The sequence below is a fragment of the Molothrus ater genome, chromosome 9 (assembly GCF_012460135.2).
Source record: "Molothrus ater isolate BHLD 08-10-18 breed brown headed cowbird chromosome 9, BPBGC_Mater_1.1, whole genome shotgun sequence".
NCBI classification, from domain to species: domain Eukaryota; kingdom Metazoa; phylum Chordata; class Aves; order Passeriformes; family Icteridae; genus Molothrus; species Molothrus ater.
In genome coordinates this window covers 7,582,408-7,610,385 of record NC_050486.2, presented here as the reverse complement: position 1 = coordinate 7,610,385, position 27,978 = coordinate 7,582,408, and the positions used below count along the sequence as shown (strand labels likewise).

General features: G+C 42.2%; 1 protein-coding gene across 8 annotated transcripts in view; it reads left to right on the top strand.

Annotated features, from left to right (window-relative positions):
• The window catches only part of SMG7 (SMG7 nonsense mediated mRNA decay factor), a 56,529-nt gene that overhangs the window by 19,212 nt on the left and 9,339 nt on the right, over positions 1–27,978 (top strand). For 5 of the 8 annotated variants that reach the window (XM_036388049.2, XM_036388052.2, XM_036388051.2 and 2 more), the window contains exons 2-16: positions 6,973–7,004; positions 8,273–8,390; positions 9,404–9,536; positions 12,330–12,501; positions 13,305–13,376; positions 14,305–14,455; positions 14,779–14,914; positions 16,957–17,119; positions 18,207–18,363; positions 20,599–20,669; positions 20,835–20,895; positions 21,290–21,409; positions 21,633–22,068; positions 25,688–25,832; positions 27,075–27,466. In XM_036388049.2, the coding sequence (XP_036243942.1) occupies positions 6,973–7,004; positions 8,273–8,390; positions 9,404–9,536; positions 12,330–12,501; positions 13,305–13,376; positions 14,305–14,455; positions 14,779–14,914; positions 16,957–17,119; positions 18,207–18,363; positions 20,599–20,669; positions 20,835–20,895; positions 21,290–21,409; positions 21,633–22,068; positions 25,688–25,832; positions 27,075–27,466 (2,359 nt within the window). The remainder of the gene's footprint in view (positions 1–6,972; positions 7,005–8,272; positions 8,391–9,403; positions 9,537–12,329; positions 12,502–13,304; positions 13,377–14,304; positions 14,456–14,778; positions 14,915–16,956; positions 17,120–18,206; positions 18,364–20,598; positions 20,670–20,834; positions 20,896–21,289; positions 21,410–21,632; positions 22,069–25,687; positions 25,833–27,074; positions 27,467–27,978) is intronic. The other 3 variants (XM_036388048.2, XM_036388046.2, XM_036388050.2) reach the window with 2 other exon arrangements.

The window sequence follows — 27,978 nt, the reverse complement described above, 5'->3', positions numbered from 1 at the left end:
CACCACACATATTAAGTATTCATTTATTATTTCCTGAGCATGCCTTTTTGTAGCTAATAAATTCTCATTACTGTTACTAAACCAGAATTTTTCTATACTGAAAATAGTGTCAGGGTTATCTATGGAGCTACACTGTCAGGTCCTGGAAGGTAAACGAGTTAAAGGTGACTGGAGTTTTTGTGCTTTTCTTTGTTGGGCAGCATCCATTTAGAGGTTATTTTTATCCTGCTGTCTTTAATAAAATTCCACATAACTAGTAGGTCAAGATGCCAGGTTTAAAGAACAGCATAGTCAGTATTTTTTAAAAATTACTATGGAAACACAACTGAGCTTTCCTGAGCTAGTCCTAACATTACATTTATTGCCAGCTGTTCTTGCTTGGATTGGAAAATACGGGTTGTTTGGTATATAGTTTTCAGGTTACTCTCCTGGCATAAATTCTGGAGTTCTGTGGAGCAGATGGAGGCATATTGCTGATCCTGAATGGCTGGACCCCATTTCTGAGGTATTTAGCTCATGTTCTGACTCCAGGTTGTGTAAGGAGGGGGAGAGTCCAGTAGAGGCAGTGGAATGCCAGAAGCCTGAGCAGTGTAGGAGGTTTGTATTTCCCTCTCTGTAGATTAAATCAGAGATTAAGAACACATTAACTTTCCTTACAAGTGCTTTTACCTTTGGGGCACATCGTTTTAAAATCTTGAGACAAAGAAACTGACTTCCCTGAAACTGGAGGAAGAAAATGAGTTTGAGTGAAGCTGACTGCAAGGGTACTTCTAGAACCCATATCCAAGGAGGAGGAATGTCAGCTCTGATCAAACCTGGAAAGAGTTGCTTTTGGTGGTTGTGTTTTGAGGATGATTATTATGACTTGCTTCTAATAGAGGAGAAGGAGGGAAGATGGGATTAAGGAAAACCGTGTTCTGTGTCCCCATTTCTTGACATCCTCCTCAGCTACAGTGAGAACACAAAAGGAATAGAGCAGGATTCCCTGTGGAGGGGGCTTGTATTCAGGTGGTGATTGCTTTGCTTTAATATCTGCTTGCAGAAGTGTAGGTTTTTGTTTTTACTGGTGATGAAGTTCTTGTTTCTGTGGCTTTGATCTACAGCTATAATCTGATTAAACTGCAGGTCAAGGAAATTAGCTGTACCCTGGCTTCAGCTGCCTGTAAGAGGAATAATAAGATTTAAACTACTTAGCACATAAAATTGACAGTAAGATGATTCTGTTAAAGGTGTTTTTCATTAGTGTGTGTTAGCAGTGGCCTTCCAAGGCACATGGGAACATTTAATTCCATGACCCACAGGCTGAAGATCTCTTGCTACCTCAGTAAGAGCTGACATCACTCAAACCTGCCAGCTCCCAAAGCAAGCAATTCCAGAACTTTGTGCAAACTATGGTCCTTTAAGTTAGGTGGCAACACTTGAAAGTTTGGAACAGTAAGAACTTGTTCTATAGAAGTAAAGCTGTTAACAGTGCATGTCTCATGTATGAGTAGGTAGAGTCTTTACACAAATTAATAAGTAAAATCATTGTTGGATGCTATGTACCCCTGCAAAATCCTGATTCCATGCATTTGCCCTTTCAGGAAAAGGTATGTGGGAGCTGTTGTCTGAAGCCTGTTGTATTCAGATGATGTTGAATTAATGGGTGGAGGAAAAATAAAAGCTGAAGTTTACCCACAAGTTTGCTATTACTGTACTTCAGGCATAACCATCTAGGTTTATGCACAATCCTAAGATTACTGTCAAAATATTTCCTTGTGACAGGTCATAGTTAGAGATACAGTAACTGTCTACAAAACAGTTAAGGGAAGTCAGAGTTATGTCTGAGAACTCAACCTTTAGCAAAGTGTACCAGCTGTAAAGGATTAGTAGCCAGAGAGTCTCTAAAAATTCTAAAGAAAGCTTTCAGTTTTAGCAATTCCTTCTTAGGAATTGAAGGAAAAATACTTATTTTCCAAAAAACTGTCAACCATTTGTATCAGCAAGTTTTCCTCACATCTGAAGTGCCAAACTCCAGATGTGAATGATGTCCTGGATACAGTGCTTGGGGGCTTCTGGACAATCAATCTCCCCTAAATATGCTGTGGAATATTCAGTGTCCATGCTGTTAGTGTTTCCTACTGCTTCCACCTGCCCTGAATCAGCATGGGTATGCTTAAATACAGACAAATAAAGAAAAAAACCCCACTGAGTGTTAAAACTATTATAAAATTTTGTTGAAGATAACTGTTATTTTGAGGAAAATCTAAAATGGCAGGTTGTTGCTTTGAAGTTCCTTCTGCTGTGACCCTTGCCAAACATTGAAATAATGAAATTTAAATATTGTTTGACTTTTAGTATGCTAGTATAGAAAATTGACCTTTTCTACCCAAAATGAAACATGTCATATATTTATTCTATATATTCTCTGTGTTTTTCTATTCCCTTTTAGAAGAATTAAAGCTTTCTGGCAGTGCCCTTCATGAGCCTTGGGATCAGTCACCTCCTGCTAGGGTACATTAGGCTGCAGGTGCTTTTCATTGTGGTACAGTACCTCCAGGAAAGAGAACTGCAGGAGTGTGAATTTCTGCTTGGAGTGAAACTCCTGACCACTTAAAGTTTTTTAGATTTTAGTAATGAGATTGGATTCTGATGGCTTTTATAAGCCCAGCTGCCTGGATTCATTGCCCATTTTAGTCATGTAAATCCTCAATTCCTTATCGGGTGTTGTGTTACTGTTATTTGATGAGAGAACTGATACAGCTTAGGGCTGTCAGGGGAAAACCAGGTGGAGTTCCCCTTCAGGAAGGGTGAAAGCAGTGTGGTGTTCTTGTTGGCTTTGTGAAATCTGGGGTTTTCCATGTTTTTTGTAGAACTTGTCATGCCCCAGCAGATCATGCCTGGCGGATCACTCACTGTGAAAATGAGAGAGGTGTGGTATAAGTGAGGCTTGACTTGCAAAAAATAGAGGATGGTAGCTGGGTAACACAAAACTGCTGCTTTGAGAAGTTTGGCTTAATTTCATTGGCTGATCTGTGCTTGATAATGAAGCTTGTTAGCAGACCCCTGCTTCTGTGGAATGGATATGGCCCTATTAGAGATGCAGGGTGGTGTATGCAGAACTGAAAATTTGTGATTGAGTGCTTGAATTACAGCTGAACTGAAGGCAGATATTGGAACAGAAATGAGTTCTTTTGGGGACAATGGTAAAATAGATCCATTTGTTCAGTGATATGCAAATAGAGTTGGAAGTCAGATGGCAACAAGAGGAAAACTTGAATAGAATAGTTAACCAAAGAGGCTCTATGATCTTTTCTTCATGATTTTAACATCAAATTAAGCAAACTTGCTCTAGTGTTAAAGAGAAGGTGTGACTGCATGATCTTTTGATGTATGTTTCAGTGTGATGGGGTAAACACTTCAAAATATCTATATGGGAGAGACATCCCAATGTTTGTGGGATTTTCTTTCTGTACTGCTTACCAGCTTACCTGTAAACAACTTATTTTCTTATTCTGACTTGGAAAACTTAATTGATCAAGAATGGTAAAAACCTGGAAGAGGGAAAATGAGATGTGTCTTTTTTGTCTTCCTTTGCCGAGTCCAGTGGTTCATTCCACATTAAATGTAGCCTCTCAGTTCCAGCAAAACAGAACTTTATATACTCTCAGGTTCTTAAAAGAAGTTTCTTTTGTCTCCTGTGGGAACTTAAATTTTTATTTATCTTATACCTTTAGAACCTCAAGAGATGGTCCTGACTACTGTGTTTTAAAGTTTTGAAGCTTTTAAATTTTATGAATAAAATGAAAATTCCTTTAGCTATCAGACGTTTTTACTGAATTGGATGGGAGGCTGTTGTATTTTAGTTTAAAGTTTAACTAAAGCACAGAGCTGAATCTACATATTTGGTTAGGAAATAATAAAGAGTAGCTGTTACAATATATCAAGGTGGTATGTGGAAATACTTGAAATGTAATTTTTTTTGAACTATGGTTTGGATCAAAAAAAAAACAACTTAGGGAAGCTTGACTGAACTGCTGAGTCCAACTGGGCGAGGAAGTACCTGAGAATATTCTTGCAATGATACAGTGTGTAAACAAGCCCTACCAGGTTTTCTAGCAGGCAATCTTTTTTGCCCCAGAATGAGTCATTCTAATGTAAATTCAATATGAGGAGGTGCAATAAAATATATGGCCAGAAAAGCTTGTTAAAAATGCTGGGTGATAGGAGCCGTTGGCACTGTGAGAAACTCCTATCAGTTTTTACCACTGAAATCCAGCTGGTGCCCACTAGGAGTCCCTGAGCACCAGCAAAGGCCCATTGTCAAGTTTGTTTAATGAACAGGCAGTGCATTTTCTCTCTGTCCTCTCTCTCTTGCTGCTAATATTTTGTCACTGATGCAGAACAAGTTTTGTACCCAGGCTGCCCCCTCTTATCCTGGCTTAGAATGCAGCTATTTGAAACAATTGTTTCTAGGTGGAAATGAGAAGCAGCATACTAATGTTAGCTCAACTCTCCGAATTTCTTTGGAGTCTAGGAAGTATTGAAATAATTTCTATACATTTTATTAAAAATGACAGTGACAATCTCTTCAGTATTGCTTGTTGCAATTTTATAAATTCTACAAGGCAGTCTGTGTTATGGCTGGTGAAGCAATTGGTGCTAAAGTCTCTTGTTCTGTGAGACCATGAGTCTTCTCTTCCAAAATAAAGTGTTTTTAAGTAACTCTTTTTGGTAGAAGCTCGGGTCTAGTCAAATGATTAGGTCTATGCATTCACAGAGTCTGTCAGCAGTTGCACTGATGTAGAGACTGAGGCTTTCTTCACCAGAATTCTCTAGGCAGCAGTGAGGGCAAACTTCTGGGGAAAAAAAGATGCTTTTACATTCCCCCTTTTAAAGATTAGACTTAGTGAAACGTAGTTCTGCTCAAGTAATTTCCAGAGGAGCAGTTCTTGGCTTTTAAAGGGCAGAGCCTTTGTACCTGGAAGAGAATTCTGGGCTGGTGTCTGTGGATGCAGTCCTGCGTGTCCTGCTGGGGCTGAGCCTCTCAGCATTTGTGGCTTTGGCAGCACAGATTGTGTTCTCAGCTCAGAGGAGACCTTCACAGCACTGGAAGATGTTTGAAGCGTGAGCCAGACTGTAGGAACTTGGCTGGCTGCTCAGAAAAGTGAGATTCCAGCACCTGAGCAAGTCAGCTTTTCCTTGGGAGCAGTGGCATTGCTGGCTGCCAGCACCACAGCTCTGCCTCAGCTCTGTGCCTGACCAGACTTGCAGGTCAGCAGTGCAGGGGCTGCTGAGGCACAGCCTGCACAGGAGATGCTGTCCCTCCTTGTGTGTTCTTGGCTCCCTGGGGGCAGGATCTGCTCATTCCCATCCTGCTGGCCTGCAGCCCAGAGAGCCATCACTTAGGTGTCTTTTGTTACCTCTGTGTGGCTGAGGAAGAAATGTTTCTTGGGCTTTCAGCTTTCTCCTGATACAGTAGCTAAAATTTGCATTGCTTGTCTCTGTTATCTCTTCTTTCAGACAATTGAAAGAAGTTGTCTTAAAGGCATTACATGGATCAGGTGAGGAACATACAGGTTCACTTCTGGTATCAGTTAAGATGTTCTTGACTTTTGTTCCTGACAATTAAAGCTCTTGGGGTGTGCCATTGCTTTTCAGATGGAGGTGGCTATGGTGAGCTGTTATAGATAATGCTTGCATTTAATAAACAGAAATTTTGCAAAGGAACTTAACAATTTACATGTTCCTAATGTATAGCCTCTTCTGATACCTTTTTAGTTCTCATGTGGACCTCAAAACCTTCCCTATAATTTATGGCCAGTAGGTAGATCCCAGAACAAACTGAAAAACTGTTTACAGTCACCACAACTTCCCATTGGCAAGAGAAAGTATATGCTGATTTCTGCAGCCCCTTTAGGGATTAGGTGGTGCTTTCTTCTGGCTCTCCATTCTTTTCCAAGCTGGCATCTGACATTCATGTTAGGCACAGTGTATCTTCCAACTGTGTTTGTTTTTAGTTTTTTTCTGAGGCAGGTGAAGGGAGCATTTCATATGCTGGGAGGATTCCATGTCCAATGTGGAAAGCTTGCACTCTCCAAATCTGCATCACCACCTGAGTGCATCAGGAGCAGAGGGACATGTCTGATCCAAACTCAGCCCAAGCAGGCAGCCTCGTGTCCCCTCTGCCAGCCCTGGGGTGTCCATCAGGCAGGCCAGCAGGACTGCTCCTTGCAGCTTTATGTACTGCTGACACAGTGCTTAGCTGTAGCACCCCCATTGCCTGCTCCAGCCAGACACTGGCCATCCAGAAATACTTATTTATTGAGGGCTGCCCCAGTGTTCCTGGTTTTGGGAAGCTATTTGCCAGCCTTCACCAGCAGTTGGGATTTGCAGAGGATGCTCAGTGAAGGAGTTATAGGTAGTGACCTGTAGTTGCCATTCTTTCTGTGTGTACTGTGTAGTTTTTTTCCTTGGAAACCTGATCAAAGCATTATTTTAGGGATGCAGTTCAAGGAAAAGAGGCAGTTGGGGAAGCCATAGTCTTATCCCATCTCCCTTGTGCAGCATGGGGCCAGGAGGGCTGTACTGAGGTGCTGACAGCTGATGGGAGTTGGTGTTGCTCTGACTCTGTTGGCTCCTGCATTTCACGTGTGACAACTCAAAGTTGATAAAAATGTCCCAGGCAAATATCACTAATGTTGGCAGGACCCTGCTGCCACATAAAGCTGAAAATATAAACCATAATGTAAGCATTATTAGTTTGTATTTGTTCAGAAGGAGGCATAAGCAGGGAAAAGTGAACAGTTGACTGCAGTTATGGGATGAACTAAAAACAGTCATGCTGTTGAACCAACAGTAGCTCAAATCCTGCATGGGGTGAACTAGAGCAGAGTTGTAAGCAGATTCACCATTGCATGAATTATGCTTTGGCATAATTCAGTTATTTTGATCTTTCTCTTTCTAATTTATTGTCATTTTGCTTTCTTACAGGCAGGCAGAAGTCCTGAAGGCTGACATGACAGGTAATTGCTTTTATTATACAGTTTATATAGCTTATTAATAATATTTGATTCCTGGTTTTGTTTTCCTTTTGTGTTCCTTTTGCTTAGCATTCCTAAGAATTTTCTGGAAAGTGTGTGACCTTATGTTAAAGGCTTGTCCTCTGTATATAAATAAATAAATAGTATTTTAACAGCTGTGCCCCTTTGGCCTGTACCTAATACATATTTTTGAAGTTGACTTTGGATGTTCTAAACATTTGGAGATGAAGGTCTCATGTCTCTACCACTCTCTGAGACCTGAGACTCCTGCCCAGACCAGCACAGGAACTGCTGTACTTGGGATTAGCCAGGATTGGGTGATTTTAAGGAACCTGGATGAGGAAATGCTGATCTGAGCACTACCACATGTTGTGAAAGTGCAGCCCTAGATGCAGTGAAATGCTGTGAGCTGTGATTTAAGGTATATGTATTAATGGGAAATGGAAATGGTTTATATTAATGAATCAGCCCTGCAGTAAAAGTAGCTTTTCTCATGAACCTTTGCTCAGCTGTGCTTGCCACCTGGGTGTAGTTAAAGTAGCAGGCTGGTGTAGTCCCCATAGGACTATTAAAACCACCTGGACCCACCTAACCCAGCAGGAGTGGCTCCACCATCACTATCAGGATGGTTTCCCTGGGGTGAGGCCCATCCCTTGTGCTCCTGCAGCCCCAGCCCAAGGTGGTTGTGGAAGCCATGGGAAATTGGACTCTGTAACTCAATAGCAGGGAGCAGTGTTTGCACTCACCCTCTGGGATGGGGAGCAGGTAGCTACTGAAGAGTTAGAAAATGGCAAGCACACAGCAGTACTTGCCCACAGTGTTCTTTAAACAACACCAAGTGTGTCCATGCACTGTCCTGTTTTGCATCCCTCCATGGATTTATTGTCTGCTAATTATTTTTTGGCTACGCTGGAAATTTTTCTAAATTCATCCAGTGGCAAGAAATTCTGCTGTTTGATAACTTATGGAGAGCCACATGCTCCTACCTGTTTTGTTTCTTAACTTGCCAGCTGCTAACTTTGTTCACACCTAGTTCTGGAGTTGTAGGAGACTCATCAGTTAAGCAGTGAGCCCTCAACCCCTCTGTAGTTCTTGTATTTCACTATTTTGAGGAAATTGATGAAAGTGGGTTTTTGGTGGTGTGTATCTAACACTGAGCTCTATTCTTTCATTTGGTAAATGAGTGAAAAATCAGATTAACTCCATAAATTTGTGTGACTCTGGGTTTTTTTCCCTTTCTTGTTGCTCAGATTCAAAGCTGGGTCCAGCAGAAGTCTGGACATCCAGACAGGCTCTACAGGACTTATATCAAAAAATGCTAGTGACTGATTTGGAATACGCTTTAGATAAAAAAGTGGAGCAGGACCTGTAAGTACCTCACTGAATTTGTGTGTATGTATGTGATCTGGGCTGGGCAGCAGGAAACCCTGAGACTTCCAGAAAAGCAGTTGTATCCTATGGAATGGTTTTCTTATTTCCTTTAAAATGAGAGCTGTGCTGTGGGTGAAACGTGAGAATGCACTGCAGAGCTGATACAGAACGTTCAGTAGGTTAGTGTTCTGCCTCTGGCAATTCAGAGGCAGCCATGTCATACAGGACTGGGTTCTGGAGAGCCAGGTGGAGGCAGAGAAGCTAAGGAGCACCAGTCTGCTCTGCTCTCAGGGGAGGGCTGAAGTCTGCATTTTCCTGAAAGGAGGAAATTTACCTGATGTAATCACCTGGAGCTTTGAGCAAGGTCTAACAGGAGCTGCTGAAAACCAGTTTTAAGCCCTGTGAGGTAGATCTGGGCAGAGGGAGGAATAATCAGGGTTGCTCATGGGGTTAATTAATGGGTTGCTCATGACAGCTTGCAAATCAGGGTAAGATCCAGCTGGGTTTTCTCTGTGCCCTGAATCCATTCCCTGTTATTTAAGGTGCAGACATGGGTTGTACTAAGTTTAGTTAACAGAAGCATGTGGTTCTTTCAGCATTGAGGGAAACCAGATGAGTTGGCTGGCTGAGTTCTCCTCTCCAGGCTTCCAGTTACTGAATGATTTTTAAACCTCATTTCTGTACCCCACACCTTGTTTTAGGGAGGGAATTCTCTGCTGCCTAAAATAGAACAATTGCTAACAAATATTAATGATGTTTGCATTAGCCATATACATATATACACGTGTATGTTAGCTATATGTATATATATCAGGATCTGTTTCCCTAGATATGAGAGGTGAGCAAAGGTGGTTATTCCATATTTAACATTTGTTCTCATCTGAATGTTGCTTGAATTTGAATATTCTTCATGTCTGATGCTATGTAATTAAACAGTTCTTTCCTGTTATTTATGCCATCTGCATAAGACACTTCCAAAGTAAAAAGATAAATGCTTCTTTTATTTTCAGTTGGAATCATGCCTTTAAAAATCAGATCACAACACTCCAGGGTCAGGCGAAAAACAGAGCAAATCCGAATCGGAGCGAAGTTCAGGCGAACCTTTCTCTGTTTTTAGAGGCAGCTAGTGGCTTCTACACACAGGTGAGTTGCACAAAGTGGAGGATGGGTGGAGGATCAGTTTTAGGTGGGTAAAATCTTTGCTTTGCCCTTAGCTTAGGAAACTGCTGCTGTATTGGATTGAGCAGTGCACCTTGCTAGCCATAGTGCTCTCAGCAGGAGATGTCTGCAGAGCTGGTGATGGGCTTTCTTTTGATCAGTCTGGAACTTTTTTGAACTTCTGTGCGTCTGGTAGTTGTTTTTGGTGCAGTTTAGGTTCCTTTCTAATAGAATCTGCTTTAACACCTAAATCCCACTGTTTTGGCTAAGGTCAAAGGTGCATTTCTTACTGTGCTCTGGTGTGCCTGCTCAGAGCAATCATAAAGCAGCAGGAAAGGGTAGTATGATGCTTTGCACTGTCTTTGCCTTCTTGAACTACTGCAGTTCTTGCAACTGCATCTGTTGCCTTCTTGAGCTACCACCTGTGTGAGTCCTCTGACTATTAGAAGGTCTAGCCTTCACTGGCTCTCCAGTCCCTCTTAAAGCCATTTACTCTGTCTCTGCAGTGACCTGTGGTGAGGAATTTTGTCTTTTAATTGTAATGTCTTACAGAAATGACAACACAAAAAACCTCAAGCCCAGCAGATGAGTTAGTTGATGTGCTCTTTTTCCTGCTGTTTCTCTAAAAATTCCCATTTGGCTTCTCATTCCTATATATGTTTGTGGGCCATTGCCTTCATTCCTTTTCATTTGCTGTATAGTGAAGGATAAGCAAGGATAATCAGTTTATTCCTGGATTAAGTTACTCAGGAACAGAAATATGTGCAGAAAATGCAGATGCACAGGATGTGTGTGATGGCCTAATGTTTTGTTCTTTGCCTCTTCCTTGTGACTCCTAACACCGATGATGAGCATTGAGGTTTAAGTCTTCATTTTCGACAACAATTAGAATAATTAGTTTACTTCTAGGAACTTTTCTTCCCCTGAAGCAAAACTGTATTGAGTGCTCCTGGGCCAACCATCTTTTGCAGGGTTTTCAGTTAATTGCCAAAGGAGTGTGATTCCTATTCATATACTTATTTCTCACTGACATTTTTTTGCCTACACTCTTTCCTATGTTAGATTTCATTAGATTTAAACTATAGAGAATAAGAGTCAGTGTATGAGAATGGCCTTAGTAAAGATAACTTGCCTTTCTTTCCTTTTTCCCCTCATTTGGTGTCTGCTTCAACAACACTGTGGTTGCTGAATCCTCTCTCAGTGTTCCGAGTAAACTTTGTCATGGCTGATTTACACTGTCTTCAGCTTACAGCACTCACAGTAGGTCATTTGTACTGTATCATTTCCTACTTGGATTCCAGACATCTGCCATGCTAACCCCAGGGTACCCTTGTGGCTACCCTTTTTTCCCCTTCAGCATTGATTTTTTGTAAAGCTGCTTGTTGGAAGTAGCCAGTTTCACAAGCTGTCATGGTTGCCAAGGGCGTTCTACCTCTACACTGTTTGTCTTGTAAAAACCTTGTTCTTTCCTGCAGTGGATCAGGGAATTTACTCTTTCTGAGCTTGACACTACAGACTGGGTCATCTTTCTCTGTTTGCTGTGATGTTAATTACATTTTCAGCCTAAAGCCTTGGCTCAGCCAAGGTACCTGTTCTCCAGCTGTGAGGCTTCCCCAAGTGACATCTTTGAACAAGAGCATGAATTTTCTTAATTTGGCATCTTTGAAGATGTCAAGATGCTCTCTTTTATCCAGCTTTCATCTGTGAGATCGCTCTTGTTTAGGAATTTTTTTGTGTACTGTATAAAGACAGAGGCAAAGGGGTGTGAGATGTAACACAAACCTCTTTCTGCAGCAAGCAAAAGCATCATGTCACATCTTGCTGATAGAGTATGTGTTTCTGTCAGCCATTGACTTTCTCTGTGCCTTTATCTGGAAGTACAACCCTCCTGCAGGTCTGTTTTATTTGGAGACTGGGCATGTTCCCAGCTGGGAGAAAGTCTGTCACTTCTTACCTGCATTTTTTACCCTAGAACTCAGTCCAACAAACACTCTTCACTCTCTGGTGGCCATTTGCAGAGTATTTGCTGGAGTCCGTTAGGAAAAACTTTAAAAGCACTAATTAGAATGGCAGAGTTGAGGCTTTCTTTCAATCAGCTTTTGAAATATTTGATCAAGTAGCTGATGCCTTTTTCCTTGAAAGAGTCTCAGTGTTGGCTTAGTGCAAATATTTGCTGACACCTCAGCCCCTGAACTGTTAGTATTGCCTTGTGTTGCTTATCATCTTGGTTATGTTCCAGCTTCTTTCGAAAGTTAAAATTGGGATAGTTTCTTTCTAAAGTTGAAGTTGGATTTCTTATGTTGGAACAAGCTGCTTTGAAGGGTGAGGGATGTTCCTTTCTAATATTTTCAGAGAACAGTGTCACTTCTTGAAGGTGTAAAACCCACTGTGTTCCTCTTGAGCATCCTACTGAAAAAACAAAACAAAAAGATAAAACCATAAAACCCACCAATATCTGTAGACCTCCCATAGGCAGTCTCCACTGATAAATCCTTGGTGATTTAAATATCATGAGGATTGAGTTGCTTACTGGTTTGGGATGCAGAGCTTTTTCTTACTGGGCAGATGAACACAGTGGATACAATGGAACTCAATGAATTCCATATGGAGAATGTATAAAGTCTCACTTTTAGTAACTTGAGCTTGTTCACCTCAAATATGTTTGGCTCATCTGTGGTGAGCACACACCTCTGAGTGGCGCTCTGTTAGTTTAGTGACTTGTTTGATGCCTTTCCAATGGCTGGCTGGAGCTGCTGCTGACCCAGGCCATTTTTGCAGTTACTCCAGGAATTGTGCACAGTTTTTAACGTGGACCTGCCGTGCCGTGTGAAGTCTTCCCAGCTGGGGATCATTAGCAATAAACAGACGCACACCAGCGCCATCGTGAAGCCGCAGTCCAGCTCCTGCTCCTACATCTGCCAGCACTGCCTTGTCCACCTGGGAGATATTGGTGAGTTTCAGAAGGGAAGGGCTGGGACGTGGAGTTCTGTCTGTGTTCAGCTTCTAGAGAGGGATCTCCATGTGCTCCACTTCAGCAGCTAGTTTCTGATTGTGCCTGTGGTGATTGCAGCAGGGGGAAGGACCTGGAAAGAAACTCTGTTCAGACTTATCTAGTGTTTGTTACACATTAACACATGGAGACAGTTAATCACTGGCTTGCTAGTGATCTGCTAGAGTCTGTCTCCTAGCATTTTAATCATGTTCTAGCTGGTAGGCACAGGGAAGTGCTGAAACTGGTAACTATTACAAAAGCTTGTTGCAGCAGGCTAGCACACTTCTCCATTCCAGAACACTAATATCTTACGTTCAAGGGCGCCAGTTAGAAATCCAATCTTTCATAAATGGGGTTTCTTTCTTGCATTAAGTTCAACAGGTTTATTTCTTTCTTGATTTGAGTAAAACTTGGTGTTGTAGAAAGTTCTCTTTTCAGAGGAATTTGCAGTTGCTTTTTGAACAACCTATAAATAGATCTAGTTGGTGGTTGTGCAAAGAGGATGAAAACTACTTTTAGCTCTCTGTATGTGGTGTTCTTGGTACTGTTGTCCGTAAGACAGTCTTAGGTCTGAGGCAAAACAGTCACCTCAGAATTGAATGTGTCAAATCTTGGTGCTGTTTGGTGTAACTGCTCATTCTTCTGATGCTTATTTCTGAAATACTAGTGAAATGCTCTTCAGGTAAGTTGCATTTTATGGAAGTAACTGCAGGGGACTGGAATTTTGTGCCTCAACTTGGGTTTTTTTGCTGTTTTCTTAGCTCGCTATAGGAATCAGACCAGCCAGGCAGAGTCTTACTATAGACATGCAGCTCAGCTTGTCCCTTCTAATGGTGAGTCTGGGATACCTTTCCAGTTCATAATTCCAAAGGAAGATTTGGGGTATTGTTTTCTTCTGTGGCAGTTGAAAACCCTCTCCAAGTTCTCCACACAACCATAGAACCATGTCTCACATGTCAGTAAATCATTTAGATAATGGTTATTTGCATGATCTGTGTTGCTTCCTTTTGTGCAGGTTTAGAAACAAGGGAAGTAATACACAGCTTTACTCCAAGGCTTCACTACTGCTATACTCCTACATTGATACATTGTAAAGTACAATTAATGACAACTTGCCTTACACCAGCATTGTTTGTTTTTTTTTTCTTTTATTGTTTATTCCATGCCAATTTATAATTTCTGATGGGAGTTAATGAGTTCTTTAGTTCAGGGATCTAGCTTTTTAGCTATTGTCTTCCAGTGGCCCAAAATGTAGGGATGGTGATAGAAGGATATGTCACTTTTGAGCTGGGCTGCTGAAACTAGTAATCAAGTTTTTTAACCAGTTGCATTCTAACTGACCAAAACAAAAACTCAGCCCCCTGAAACAAACAAGCAAACAAAATCAGAGACGCCCGTACCCAATCCTTCTCCTTCCAAAGTAAAAAATAAAAAAAAAAAGGCAACAAAACAGACAAACAAAAACCCACAACCAAAACCACCAAACCCCGAAACAAAAATCTAGCAACAAAGGCAACACAAGCAAACAAAACAAACAGACAAAACCCTCCAAACAGCTGATGCACCACAAATTTAGAAGCTTTTTCACTGAAGTAGTTCAGATCTGAGGCTAGGGTGGAAGGGTCAGCAGGTGCATCTAAGCCTTGCCTGTTGAAGAACTGAGGACTTTATGCTCCCTTTCCAGATGACCACATGTACTCTGAAATCTAGCATGTTTTCCCCAGGACAACTTGTTGGACAGCTTGTCCTTTTCTCCCTTAGGTCAGCCTTATAATCAGTTGGCTATCCTAGCTTCCTCCAAAGGAGACCACTTGACCACAATTTTCTACTACTGCAGAAGCATTGCTGTGAAGTTTCCTTTCCCAGCTGCCTCCACTAACCTACAAAAAGCACTTTCTAAAGCACTGGAAAGGTGAGACTAAGTAAATTATTGCCACTCAGGTAAGTTGGAAGATATTTCTTCTAAAAGTACCTGCCTTGCTAGAAGTTATTCATATTTGGCAGCGGAATAGAAATCCCTCAGCCCTTGTCCAGTCAGAGCATCCTCAGAGGTACATGGAAAACGAATGTGATGCTCCTGACTGTGATTAGTGAATGCAGGAAATAAGCATCTTGTGCCAACACAAAAAGTAGCTTTGCAGGACATTCCTCCTCATTTTGGAGTAATTCTGTGGTGTTATGTGCAGCTGTGTGTAATTCCAAAGACTGAATCAGGTGTGTCTGTTCTAAATGCAGTCGTGATGAGGTGAAGACTCGATGGAGCGTGTCTGACTTCATCAAGGCATTTATTAAATTTCATGGCCATGTGTACCTGAGTAAGAGCTTGGAGAAGCTGAGCCCTCTTCGAGAAAAGCTGGAAGAACAGTTCAAGGTTAGTTCTAACAACGTATTAATTAGTATATTGAGTATATTTTTAGCAGCTGAGTTCAGAAATTACAGTCCAGTAATCATTCTTTCACATGATAAAATACAGGAAGTTCAAGTAGCCACTTAGGGAAGGTTTGCATTGCAGCTAACATTGTATAGTTCTGGTAACTTCTGCCAAGATTAGGGATTTTCCCCATTTGACACATGGTCCATTGTTGGTGGAGATAGAGGAGAAATCAGTGACCACTATTGATTCTCTGCTCTTCAACCTGGATAATTCTTGGATACCTGTGAAAAGGACTTGATCAATCTGTGAAGTCTTGGCTTGGTGGCCTGAGGAATTTAGAGAGCTTCATGTTTTGGATGTTTATCATTCACTCCCAGTGGTTATTAAGGCTGCTTTTAATCTGCCTTGGGAAACCTGCCTCTCCTGTTAACAGTTTGCCCTTGAAAAGTGCCCCATACAACGTTACTTTGTGCAGACTAGAACTATGCTGAACATGTTTTCCATGGAAAATCCAGGAGTCCCATTGATTACATACCCAGCTCATTATGTTGGACAGTATAGCAAAGATCAAAACAAAAGAATTTTGTAAGGTATTTATGCAAAGTAGTATAGTTTCAGAGAGAACATAGTGTCAACTGGTAAATGCCTTTTGGAAACTGCTCTGCTTCAGCTTCCTAATTTGTGGAAAAGCATCAGGGAGGATGAATATGTTCAGCAGAGCAGTGGATGCTTTTCAAAAATAGGAAAGGGGAATGTGGTCTGAGCAATATAAAAAAATCACAAATGTTCTTTACAGTCCTTTTATACGTTTTTGTCTTGAATTGTGCTGCTACGATTAGGTACACAGTGTCTTTAAAATAAATTTAAAAATCCACAGAATTTCCTATGAATTGGCTGCTCCAACCCTGGCAGTTTATGTTGTTTCAACATGAAATAATTGTATCTCTCTTTCCATGTGTGATGCTGGCTGTTGAAAAAGTACTGCTTTTTCCACAGTGCTTATAATCAATAATTATGAGCATTGCTGAGGCATGTGGAACAGTCTTCATTTTCTGGACTGATCCAGAGTGTTAAACAGCTAATTGAGCCCTGCTTTGCTGCTTAGGTTACCTTTTTTGTTTATATTATGCAACACAAGGTAATTTATCAGAGAGTAACTCTTCTGGCTTCACCAAGTTGAATGTGGATGTGAAGTTGGCTGTATGGTAGTGAATTAGTTTAACTTTGTGGCTCATTTTAATTCTGATGAGAGCAGTTGCAGGGTTGGGAGCATTCAGCCAGGCCCTGGGTGCTGCTGCTGGCAGCTCTGCTAGTCTCAGTTGTCAGGTATACAATGCTGGTGCTTCGTGCCCTAAATCAGAGAGTCAAGGGTGAATGTGGAGCTTAAACCTTTTCCTGATGCTTACACTAGTTAATCCAGCTGATTCTCTGATTGTTGTGTCTGAAGATACTTTGGCTGAGATTTAGGATAACTTCTTTTTTCACCCAAAAAGCCTTGAGGTCTCTTTTCCTGTCCTGAGAAAGGTGTCTTTTTTAGCATAGTTACTGAAAGACATTTGTAAATAGCTCTCTCTATTTTAGTCCACTGAGGCGTTTTGTGACCCATGAAGTCAGGTGTGGAATTAGTCTTTAATGCATAACCATGCAGTAGTTAAATTTTCCTGGGGTGTTTTTTTAAAATGTCACCTTCTCCATGCTGGTTCTTTGAAAGGCAGACAAACCCAGTGGATTGATGGGCCTTTGCAGTGCTGTCTGTGCACATTCCAAGCTGCACTTGCTCTGGAAGAGAACCATATGCAAAGGGGATGTTGATTTGTAGTGTGTCTGAGCTGGTGTGCAAGCAACAACCTTGTGCTTAACAGTGGGGTCCTCCTGGGAAGCCCAGTGCTGGGCTGCGAGGGATGACCTGAAAATAAAATCCAGAATGAATGTCGTGTAAGAGCAGAAACATTAGTCAAGCAGTGAAGGAGCACCTACCAGTCCTTTCAAGCATGTGTTTTGCCATCTAAAAATATATCCACCCTGTGTTCTTGTTGCAGAGGTTGTTGTTCCAGAAGGCCTTCAACTCTCAGCAGTTAGTCCATATTACTGTGATCAACCTGTTCCAGCTGCATCACCTGCGAGACTTCAGCAATGAAACTGAGCAGCACAGCTACAGCCAGGATGAGCAGCTCTGCTGGACACAGCTCCTGGCTCTCTTCAGTAAGTGTGGGAGCTAATTGATTTTTGTAGTTCTCTTGATTTTAATGTGGAATCCATTAGTAATTTCCTGTCAGGATCCAGCTTAATGGCTGGCTGAGGTAAGTGCTGAGAATAGACATTAGGGAGAAAGTTGTGAGAGATGATGGTCACACAGGATCATTTCTGCCAGCAGTGCTGACTAACACTGGATTTCTGTGTCCAGACTTACTCTGTTTGAAGCTTTACAGAACTCTGCATCATTTTTCTGGTTCTGAAAGAGCATTTTAACTTGGGTGCAAAACTGGATCCAGCTTGGCAGTGAGTAGTACCCCTCTTGGGGGCTGCTCCCCACTTGGCTGCGTACAGTTGGAGTTGCTTTGAATGGAACTGGTTCTGATTCAACAGGGCTGCAGTTCAAGTTGAGTCAACCAGGACCTCAGCTACTTCTTGCCTTTGGTAATATCAACCAGGAGATAAGGAAAAGTGCAGAGCATTTTAGATTCTGGCCACATAATGCTGATTTGCTTAACATAACAGAGCCTGTTGTCAGCTTGGCCTTGTTTGTCAATACCTGCATTTCTGAATAGCTGGATTTCTCCAAATTCCAGCCTGGAGTTGATTCTGAAGGCACCTTGGTCACACAGGTGTGGTTACTCTTTCTCAGCTTCTGTGCTCTAAGGGGTCTAGGCTGGATGCCTGCCTGCAGAGCTTCAGTGCATTTGTGTGCCTGTTGGTTGAAGTGAATAAAGTGCAGGTAGGTAGTTGAGTTGATAATTTCTGATAAATAGGTGAATGACTGTTTTGGCACTGGGCTTGTCTCAGCTGATTTTTTTTAACTTGCCAAAATGACTTGCCAGGACAGTTGAAGAGATATAAACATCAAGATTCTGCTCCATAGTAGAAAACTTTTTAAAAGCCCTGTGTTATGATCTGTTGGTGGACTGTTTAAGATGAGGTAGCTGGGCTGCCTTGGTCTAAAGAACTAGCTCTTAGAATAGGGGTTTATGGAGTGGATATGTTTGATTAAGTTATTTGGTCAACTTTGAAGTGTCATTCCCACATAATGGAGTTTTTTTTCTTTTGCTTTTTCCTCTTACTCTGTTTCTAGTGTCATTTCTTGGAGTTCTGTGCAAGTGTCCTTTACAAAATGACTACCAGGAGGACTCTGGGGCTGCATATCCTCTTCCAGCTGTGAAGGTTTCGATGGACTGGCTGAAACTTAGGCCCAGTGTTTTCCAGGAGGCAGTGGTTGATGAGAGACGGTAGTGAGTGTTAATCTTTCTCTTGTTACGTTTTGTTGCATGAAGGTCCTAATTACTGTTGGTCCACAAATTTGTCATGGGAAAAGTGATCATACAACTCATCATTACAGATACCAAAATGATAGAAAGTGTATGTGCTAAAAGGTTCATAAAGCAAAACATGAGATTTGTTGGTTACATGAGCAAATTGATTCTTTTAATTGTCTTTAGGTTTCCTCTAAGTTTTTTACAATTGGGGGATCTATTTTATAATGTCCAGTTTGAGCATAATTACTGAGTGTTCCTGTAGTCTTATCTAATATAATGATTTCTCAGATTACTGGGGGAAGTGGCAGGAGAATACTTGCCTTAATTTTATGCACTAAACCATCACTTGGGCAGTGCTGGAATGTAGTCACCTAGGAGTTAAATTCAGTTTAGTAGAGGGGCTCTTTAAATGTCAGTGCAGGCATAACTGTTCTGGACTGGAAAAATCTGGAAAAATCTGTTACTCTGATTTTTCACTTTTGCCACTAATCTCATAAATTAAGGCTTGAATTGCTCAAAACTCACAATTTTTTAAACAGTCTGTTAACTTTTCATGAATTACTGTAATTCAATAAAGTGTTTCTGTAAGGTGGTTCTTAGGATTGGAGTGACTGTTACTGGTGCAGCTGGATGAGTATTGTTGCTGAGATGGGCTCTCCAAGGAAAGCAGTGTGATGCATAGGAAACAGGAGTGCCTACAACTTTGGTTTGTTAAATAAGAAACAAAAAGCCCTGTGGAGTTTTGGGAGCTTAAATCACAGAATTCCTAAAGGCAAGATGAAGGAAAAGAGTTCAGATGTGGTTTTGAGATGGTGATAACTATTGTCATTCACACATCCTGAAGGAAGACCTATGCACGTATTTTAATAGGCAAGACACCTGCTTGATATCAAGTAGTCTCTGCAGAGAGGACCTGCAGGTAGTAATTCATGGAGTAAATGGCTTTAAGTTGAAAGAGGGCAGATTTAGATTGGTTAGAAAGAAATCCTTCCCTGTGAGGGCAGTGAGGCCCTGGCCCAGCTTGCTCAGAGAAGCTGTGTCTGTCCCATCCCTAGAAGTGTCCAAAGCCAGGCTGGATGGGGCTTGGAGCAACCTTGGGGTGGTGGAAGGTGTTCCTGCCCATGGCACAGGGTGGGAGCCCAAACCATTCTGGGATTCTCTGAAGGAACCCATTTTCTGGACAACATATTATTGATTTACTTGCCTTATTGAAGATATCTCTGGGGTGTTTTTTCCTTCTTTTTTTCCTTGTCAGTCATGGGAAGGAGCTGTTGCTCAGAGTAGTGTAGAGAATAATCATGAAGATCATGCTGTCTATGCCTGCAGCCATGCAGGAGAGCAGCTGAGGGTGTGCAGTGCTGTTGGGGGCACGGTGCATTCTCCAGGCTCTGTGCTGGATGATGGCTGGAAGCCTTGCTGAGGAGGACACATTCATTTCTCCTACACTGAGCACAGTGGGCATCCTGAAATAGTTTTCTATTGTTTTGTGGTGCCCATCAGTAAAGCAGAAGGATTTTTGGACTTTTTGAGTGGGAGCTTCTAGCAAACAGGAGCAAGCAGTCTGGTGGTAGCAGTTAAATGTTAACACAATGATCAGTGTGATTTTAAAATTGTTTGCTCCAGGGCCTTTGGGAAGAATTTCCAATCATTGCTTGTTACAGGTATTGTGAGAGCAAGGCAGGGGACTGCAAGTTCACCTCTAGTTTAATGGTCTTGCTTGGTGCAGCCCTTGCTTAGAGTCTCTTCCCTTGGTGGTAAATGCTCCAGCACTACAGTACAGTGGTGTTGTTCACAGAGCAGAAGTGCTTCTGCACAGCTGGGACTTGATAAATTCCTTTGCTGCCTAAACTGATTCATTGACTATGCCTTGAGAGCTATCAGCTTTGGACTGCAAAGCATGAATTGCAGACAGATGCTTGCAGCACTTGCTCACACTCTAGGTTTATCTGGTTAAATTCACAACAGGCTCTCTGGCCTGCTGTCTGTGCTGTGAGAGCTTGGCTTCCTTGGGAACTTCAGGTTGGTTTTTTAGTAATAGTAATTCTTTCAAGAAAGTGGTCTTTTAACTGACTCTTTGCGAGAAATTTTCTTGGAATCAGAGGATTAATGTAAACTGTGATGTTAACACCATTCAGTGGTTTTTTTGGTAAAGCAAACGTATCCCATGTTATGCAGTTTTCACTCAGGGTTTGCCTGTTTTCTAATTTTTAGCATATGGCCCTGGCTGATCTCTCTTCTAAATAGTTTCCAGCCTCATGAAGAAGATCTATCCAGTAATAATGGTAAGGACACTTACAGTCTGTGCTCTAAAGAACTCTGAAAACCAATGTTTTTCCTGCTGATGTGCGGATTTACAGTTGAAGAGCAAATAAGGAGCAAATAAGCAATAAGATACTGTGTTCAATGCTTTCATGCTTTCCTTATGCTGTTTACTGTCTATTTGCCAGCAACCCCGCTTCCAGAAGAATTTGAGTTGCAAGGATTCCTGGCTCTGAGGCCCTCGTTCAGGTGGGTGACAGCTGAAGGGTTCTGCACCCTTGCTGATGTCACAACTTCTGCAGACATTGACCTGTTCCATACAATATCTTATCTATGTCTGTTTACTGCTGTATAGATTGGTGTTGGTCTCTTCAAAATAACTGCAATGGATGATGTAGCCCTAAGAAATTCTTGAGGTTATAATATTGCTCATGACCCTGCTGAACCTCTTTAATGTAGATACATCTTACCAGATGAGAATTACATGTGTAAATCAGACACCTCTTAACAGCCATGTTTTGAATAATATCTGGTGAAAGTTCAGAGCTTTTAATAGAGCAATGCTGACATGTATTTCTAGAAAAATAGGATATTGCAGAAGGTAATTGTGTAATTAATATTCCCTCTTCTGCTTTAATACTAGGAACTTGGATTTTTCCAAAGGCCACCAGGCAATTACAGGGGATAAAGAGGGGCAGCAACGTCGGATACGACAGCAGCGCCTGATCTTCACAGGCAAATGGATTGCTGATAACCAGCCAAGGTAATTGCAAGTACTCAGTGTTTCCCATGCTGCTGGAAGCTGAGGTGACACAGGAGCCAGTGTGGAGTGTTATTTTTCTCTCTGTTCAACACAGCAGTTAGCTGAAATGTGAGCACAAGATGCTGACAGCACTAATAATATGTTCTGTGGGTCAGCATGCTATTCCTTCACAGAGTAATGTAGTGTATGTACTTGCTTTTTAATTCCTTGCTGTCTTTTCCAGGTTGATTCAATGTGAAAACGAGGTAGGAAAGCTCTTGTTTGTGACAGAAATCCCGGAGCTCTTACTGGAGGACCCTAGTGAAGCCAAAGAGAGTCTCACCTTGCAGGAGACATCCATGGTGGAGCCACTGTGTGCCGATGGGAGCCCTGGACTCAAATCAGTGCTGTCCTCTGGCAGAAGCCTGAGCAACAGCTGTGATGCAGGAGAAAAACCCATGGTCACCTTCAAAGAGAATATCAAGCCCCGGGAGATGAACAGAGAGCAAGGGCGCATCTACCCCCCAAAGGACATAGCGAGGGAGAGACGAGACTTTAGCAAAGGAATAGTAGCAAATAAGAATGATGGGAAGAAGGATAACAATAAAAGGAAGAACGAGACCAAGAAATGTGGCTTGGATAAGATGCAGGAAGCAGGAAAGCAGAATGTGGCAGTTCAGGTAAGCCTTTAGCTCAGAGGGATACTGTGCCTGAGACAGTGCCATGTTGTGTCAGGGCAGTCTCTGCTTGTGTAGAGTATGGTACAGCTGAGGTCTTGCTGTGGGCCCTGCAGCTAATGCTCAATAATATAAAATATTTCTACCTCAAAGATCAGGTGATGGTTGTCTTAGCATCTCTTTGCTTTTCCTTGATGCTATCTTAAAAAAGGAGGAAGAGGGAGAAAAATAGTGCAGTGAGAGGTGCTATAACTGTCCTAAAAAATAGATTTCTGCCCATTCCACAAATTATTTCGGCCACCAAGGCAGCTCACGTCACCAGGTCATAGTCATGCTCTTGCCATTCTGGGGTCTGTTGGGAAGGAACTGGGTACTCTGCATTTTCACTTCAGTTGACTGGTGCACATTCAACAAACTAAACATGTCACAAAAGTAGCAAATTGTATATATGTGGAGTAAGAGCCTCTGTAGTGTGAGTGCAACCAAGTGTCTGTCAAAGTAAAGAAGGCCACTGAGCTCTTAAATCATCAATCTGTGCTCAGGCACTTGGTCAAAATGGTTTGGTTTTGGCTGCTCTTTTACCAGTTATATTTTTAGAGGCATGCTTTTTTATCTATTTATTTGAGCATTACATATGAAATATATCAAGTAAACAGTGAATTTGCTGGTCTGCCTTCCACCAAGTCATAGTAAATGAGGGTAGAGAGTGTCAGAGCTGATCTGATCTGTATCTGGACAATTTGGCTGTATCTCAGGTCATTCCCTGATAATAATTGGAACCATTCAATGATAGTGATGGAGATTTCTGTTATTTCCCTGGAGAAACTGTTAGTTCTTCACTGTTGTTGTAAGTGGAAATTATTTCCTAATGCACCTTATGTCCCTTGCCTCTGTGTAAGCCCATTACTGCTGCCCAGGACAGGTCTGCAGAATAACTTCTTCCTCTTTGCAGCTGCTCCAAAGGCCTGTGCAATTGAGGTCTTTTCCCCAGGCTAGACAAACCATCTCTTTCAGTTTTTCCAGCTTGTGCTGTTTGGGAGCCTTGGATTATTCTCCCTCTTTTCCTCCTGATGATTTGCTGTTAAACATCCTGGTTATGAAATGGAGTGTTTGAACTGGCAGCATTATTCAGTTGGTTTTGCAGGGGATAACTTGGGGTACAGAGGGTTTCTGTAAAGGCTACAGAAACCAGGGGGTGAGTCATGGAACATGATTCTGGTATCTGAAAGCCAGCATAGATGAGTTAGAATAGCAAGTTTCTTATTTATTTGTCAAATGGATCTGGAATGTCATTGCAGGTCTGAGCATAACTCCCAGCTTTGATCTTTGTGCCCCTGTCTTGCAAAATAAGGACTTCAGGTGGATTACAACCTGCCAGATCTGAGGATTATGTGTAGCTTTCTGGATAGTGACAATAGTTTATTTATCAGAAATTTGCTTGATTTAGTCTTGAGATAAAACAAACCCAGCTGTAGCAGAATCTGCTCTGATGTTGTCTGTTATTGTTTGTCTCTTGCGTAGAAATTAATTTTGGCTTTTTAACTCCATCAGCTGTATTTAGGGCAACAAGTCCAGTGAAATGCCTTTTGTTTCATATAATTTGGTGGGCTTGCTTATCCAGACCTGCTCCAGAATAGAGGGAGGAGGGCTTGCTTCCCCCCACACTGAGAAACCAGCGTAGGTTTCATACCAGTTGGTGGACTGTTTGTGTTCTGCTTTGGCACTCCTGACAATTTCATGCTTCATTTTCTACATAGTTCATTGCCTTCAAAAGCTTAAATGCTGCAGTTCCTACTTTGCAAAAATGTGAAGAATGTGGTAGAGAAGTGATCAGTCCTGCTTTGCAGATGCATGGGAAACTTGCATGCTCAGGCAGGATGTGATCTGGGTTGAATCTCTGCTCTCTAGAGAAGATAATGTTAGGAGCCAAGGAAGCTCAGTGCAGACTAACTCAAAGTGTAGCATACTCTTAAGAGGTCCCTGTGATAAAATGGTGCCTCTCTCAGGCACTGTGTAGGAACACTTAGGGCTATTATGGGGGCAAATATTTGGTAGCATTGACGCTTCTGAGGTAATATCAAATAGTAGCAAGGAAGGAACTGAAATTTGTCTTGATTAATTGATTTTAGTAATTTATGTTTTTATAAAGTTAACTGTAAATCATGCAGGGGTCCTTTTGGAAGCCATCCTCTGGAAATGTGTTATAGCATAATTGAGTTTTTGATGGATAGAGCTCGAGTTTTAAAATGCCATGGCAGGAAGAATGTCTTTGAATTCTCCAGCATTTCCATAAAAAAATGCATAGTGCTTGATATGGGTTGTAAAAATATTTGGCTTACTGTGGAGGGGAAAGGGACAGCACAATGTAAGTTAAATATACTGAATGTGATGCAGGGTGAAGAGATGCAGCATGAGCAAGGGCCTGCATTGTTCATGGTGCTTAGCATCAGCCAGAACCTTGAGGTGGAGTTCCCCCCAGACTTTTTGTAGTGGGAAATGAAAAATCCACCCAAATCTCCCAATTTTACAAATTCAGAAAGAACCCTACACTGCCATAATTTCTAAATGGGGAAATTCAATTTGAAAAAGACCTTAAGAAAGGATATGAATGCATCTATCCCTTTACTACTGTAATTTGGCAGAAAACAACTGTCCTGTAACTCCTTTCAACTCAGCAGCACTAAATGCCTAAATAAACCCCACACAGTTATGGTGTGGGGGTTATTGTTGTTGTTTGGTTTGGATTTTTTTTTAATTTGATCCCTGATACAACCCTTTCTTTCACTCACCTTTGAGCCTTGGTGTCAGGTCTGCTCCTGGGCCCTTTCTGTATTGCCCGGGTTCCTTGCTTGCTGTCTTTTTCCTGCCTGCTCCATCTTGCATTCCAGGCAGTTCTGCCGAGCTGAACAGAAAGGGAAAGTAGTCTTCCCCTCTGTCTTCCTCCCCAGGAAGACCCAGACCGCGGGAGACTCAGAATAAGGTAAACATTACATTCCATTCTTCTCTCTGCCTTTAACTGGTGCAGCTCTTTTAACATAACACCCCACAGTGACACAGTAAACTGAATGAGGTGAAGCACTTCTGCTGTTTGTCTTGTATGCTCTGGGTCAAAAGAATTCCATAGTGTGGAGTTTGTGCATATACACCACTGTATGGATTAGGCTGAGAGAACTCCCCAGGAAGCGTGTGGCAGTGCTTGTTTTTTAAGGTGCTGCAGGTAAGTAACATAATTTAGGTTGAAGCAGTGCCCTAGGAGAAGCATAGCAGCATCTGCACTTTTTGTTTTTAAACACTGCAGGTGAGCAGCGTGGTAAGTTCCTTGGATGGTGTGAGATACTGTGTCTGCTTCTCACTCTCATGCTAGAGAAGGAGCCTCTTGCATCTTCTGAGTAAATATCCTTGAGTGCTGTTGTGAGGTGAGAAGTGCCTGAGGACATGCAGAGTAATGTGCCTGAGGTCAGTGAGGAGGGCTCTGTGTTCTAAAGGTCTCTCAGTTACTTAGAGAAAAGAAAATAATTGCTCAGATAATCTGAGAGTTTTATTTTTGGCTTGAGACGTGATATGGTTAATGTGGAAATTTAGGGCAAATGATTTAATTTCTTCCTACTTTCTTTTGCATCAGGTGAAATCCCAGACGGAGATGAGGAAGACTCCGGTATCTGAAGCCAGGAAAACACCTGTAACTCAGACTCCAAGCCAGGCCAGCAGTTCCCAGTTCATCCCTATTCATCACCCAGGAGCCTTCCCTCCCCTTCCTAGCCGGCCAGGTAATTTGCATCATTCTTTTGAAGTGTCATTTATTGTTGACTGAAGAAAATCCTGTAATAGTGGTTAGTACAGCCTCTGGAAGGTAGAGGCTCTGTTAATGACCATGAATTTTCCTGTTGAACATCTTATCAAGTAGTAAAAAGGGGCATAGCAGAACTGCAACAAGATAAATAAGGTTCCTTATGCTTTGGATTCGAGGTTTGTCATGAAATCTGCCACCTGCCTTCTGGTTTAGTGGGTGTAAGATCAAGGAACTTCATGCTAGGCTCTTCCTGTAGTTAATCTGAACATGACAAAGCTTTCTGCTAGCACTGCTTCTGAAGCATTCCCCGTGCTTCAGACTCCATTGCAAAAGATCAATCACACTGCTTGCTTTAAAACTCACTTTCGTTTGTAGTGGTGCTCATGTTTGAAGCTGTAATTTGTGTGGTCTTACTTGTTGCTGTTGCTGCATTGTGTGTCCCATTTTGCTGTGGAGTCTGCCTGTCATACCTTGCCATCTGCCTGTCACACCTTGCTATCCATGTTTGCTCAAGGAATGACTGGAAGCTGTGTCTTCCCTGCATGTGTTATATGGAGCTCCTCAATATAAGACAGATGGGCATCTTCCCTGTCCCAAAGTCAGCATAAAATCTGACCTGTGAGACACAGAATTACAGCTTCCCTTCCAAACTGGCTTTTCAGTGTGAACTACAGGGAAGGAATTGATCTTACAGATACGAGGATTTGTTTGGTTACCATCTGTCTCTCTCTAAATTGATCCAGAGACTGGTGATCCTCTGGGAGGAGGCAATACACTTCTTGTATTGATTGCTTCTGTTTGTTCCTGCAGAAGTGTAGTCCCTGAAAATGTGTTTGAAGGGGAGGAAACTTTGAGGGTAAAGCATCAAAAACCAAAGAGCAATGAAGGGACAAGGTAGGGAGGGTCAGAAAAAGCAGGGAGATTTGGGGGCAGAGAGCACAGGGATGTGGAAACATACGACCCTCAGATACTGCCATGCTGACTGCTATCAGTCCCTGGAATATTGCAAGAAAACTCCAAAACAAATTTGGAATTCCTGTGTGATCACAGCCATGCACAGGCCAAGGTGAGGAAGGACATTGTAGTGCATGTGTGCAGTCCAGTGCCTCCTTTCCTAAATGAGCAGCATAGGAAGAGAAACCCCCACTAAAAGTTTGCTGGAGGGAGTTGTATGGTCTGTCAAATTGTGATTAAAGGTGCACTTTTTTATCTTTTCCAGGATTTCCTCCTCCAGCCTATGTTGTCCCCCCTCCTGTGGCTTTCTCCATGAGCACGGGATACACCTTCCCAGGTGGTGTTTCTGTCCCAGGAACCTTCCTCCAGCCCACAGCTCACTCGCCTGCAGGAAACCAGGTGCAAGGTGGGAAACAGTCCCACATTCCTTACAGCCAGCAACGGCCCTCTGGACCAGGGCCAATGACCCAGGGACCTCAGCAAACACCACCTCCTTCCCAGCAACCCCTCTCATCTTTACCAGCTCAGGCAACAGCACAGTCCGCAAGCCAGTTACAGGTGCAAGCTCTGGCCCAGCAGCAGCAGCAGCAGCAGTCCCCCACCAAAGCTGTGCAGGGCCTGGGGAAGAGCCCACCACACCACTCTGGATTCCAGCAGGTAAACTTGGCCTGTGCTAGATGCTGGGCTTTATTTAAAAATAAGGGGCAATGTTCAAGACTTGTGTTCCTGGATTACCTTTCAAAATTGTCATTAAAGAATTTTTTGATTGTGAACTTCTGGGCAAATTTGAAAATGAGCTGAAGTTTGGTGGGTGTGAACATATGATGCTGTAACTGAAAGGAAGGTATGTACTGGAATGGAATGTCTTTTCTGTCATCTGTTTGCTGTGTGTTTCTGATACAGACAAGGTATGGAGGTGGTATGTCTGTCTCAGGCCTTTCTAGTTTTCTTGTGTGAGTCATGAGGGCTGAGTGTGAACCTCTACCTGCACTCTCCTTTGGCTAACTGGTTGCAGTGTCAGTTCCCTTACAGCTCTTAGTTCCTTTGCTCACCTTGTGCTGGAGAAAAATCTCCCTTCTGGCAAATCTGGACCCAATGGTGAGACCCTGCTTGTGTTCTCTGGGCAGCAAAATGCTGGCTCAGTACCTTACTAAAGGTTTCGTTTGTAG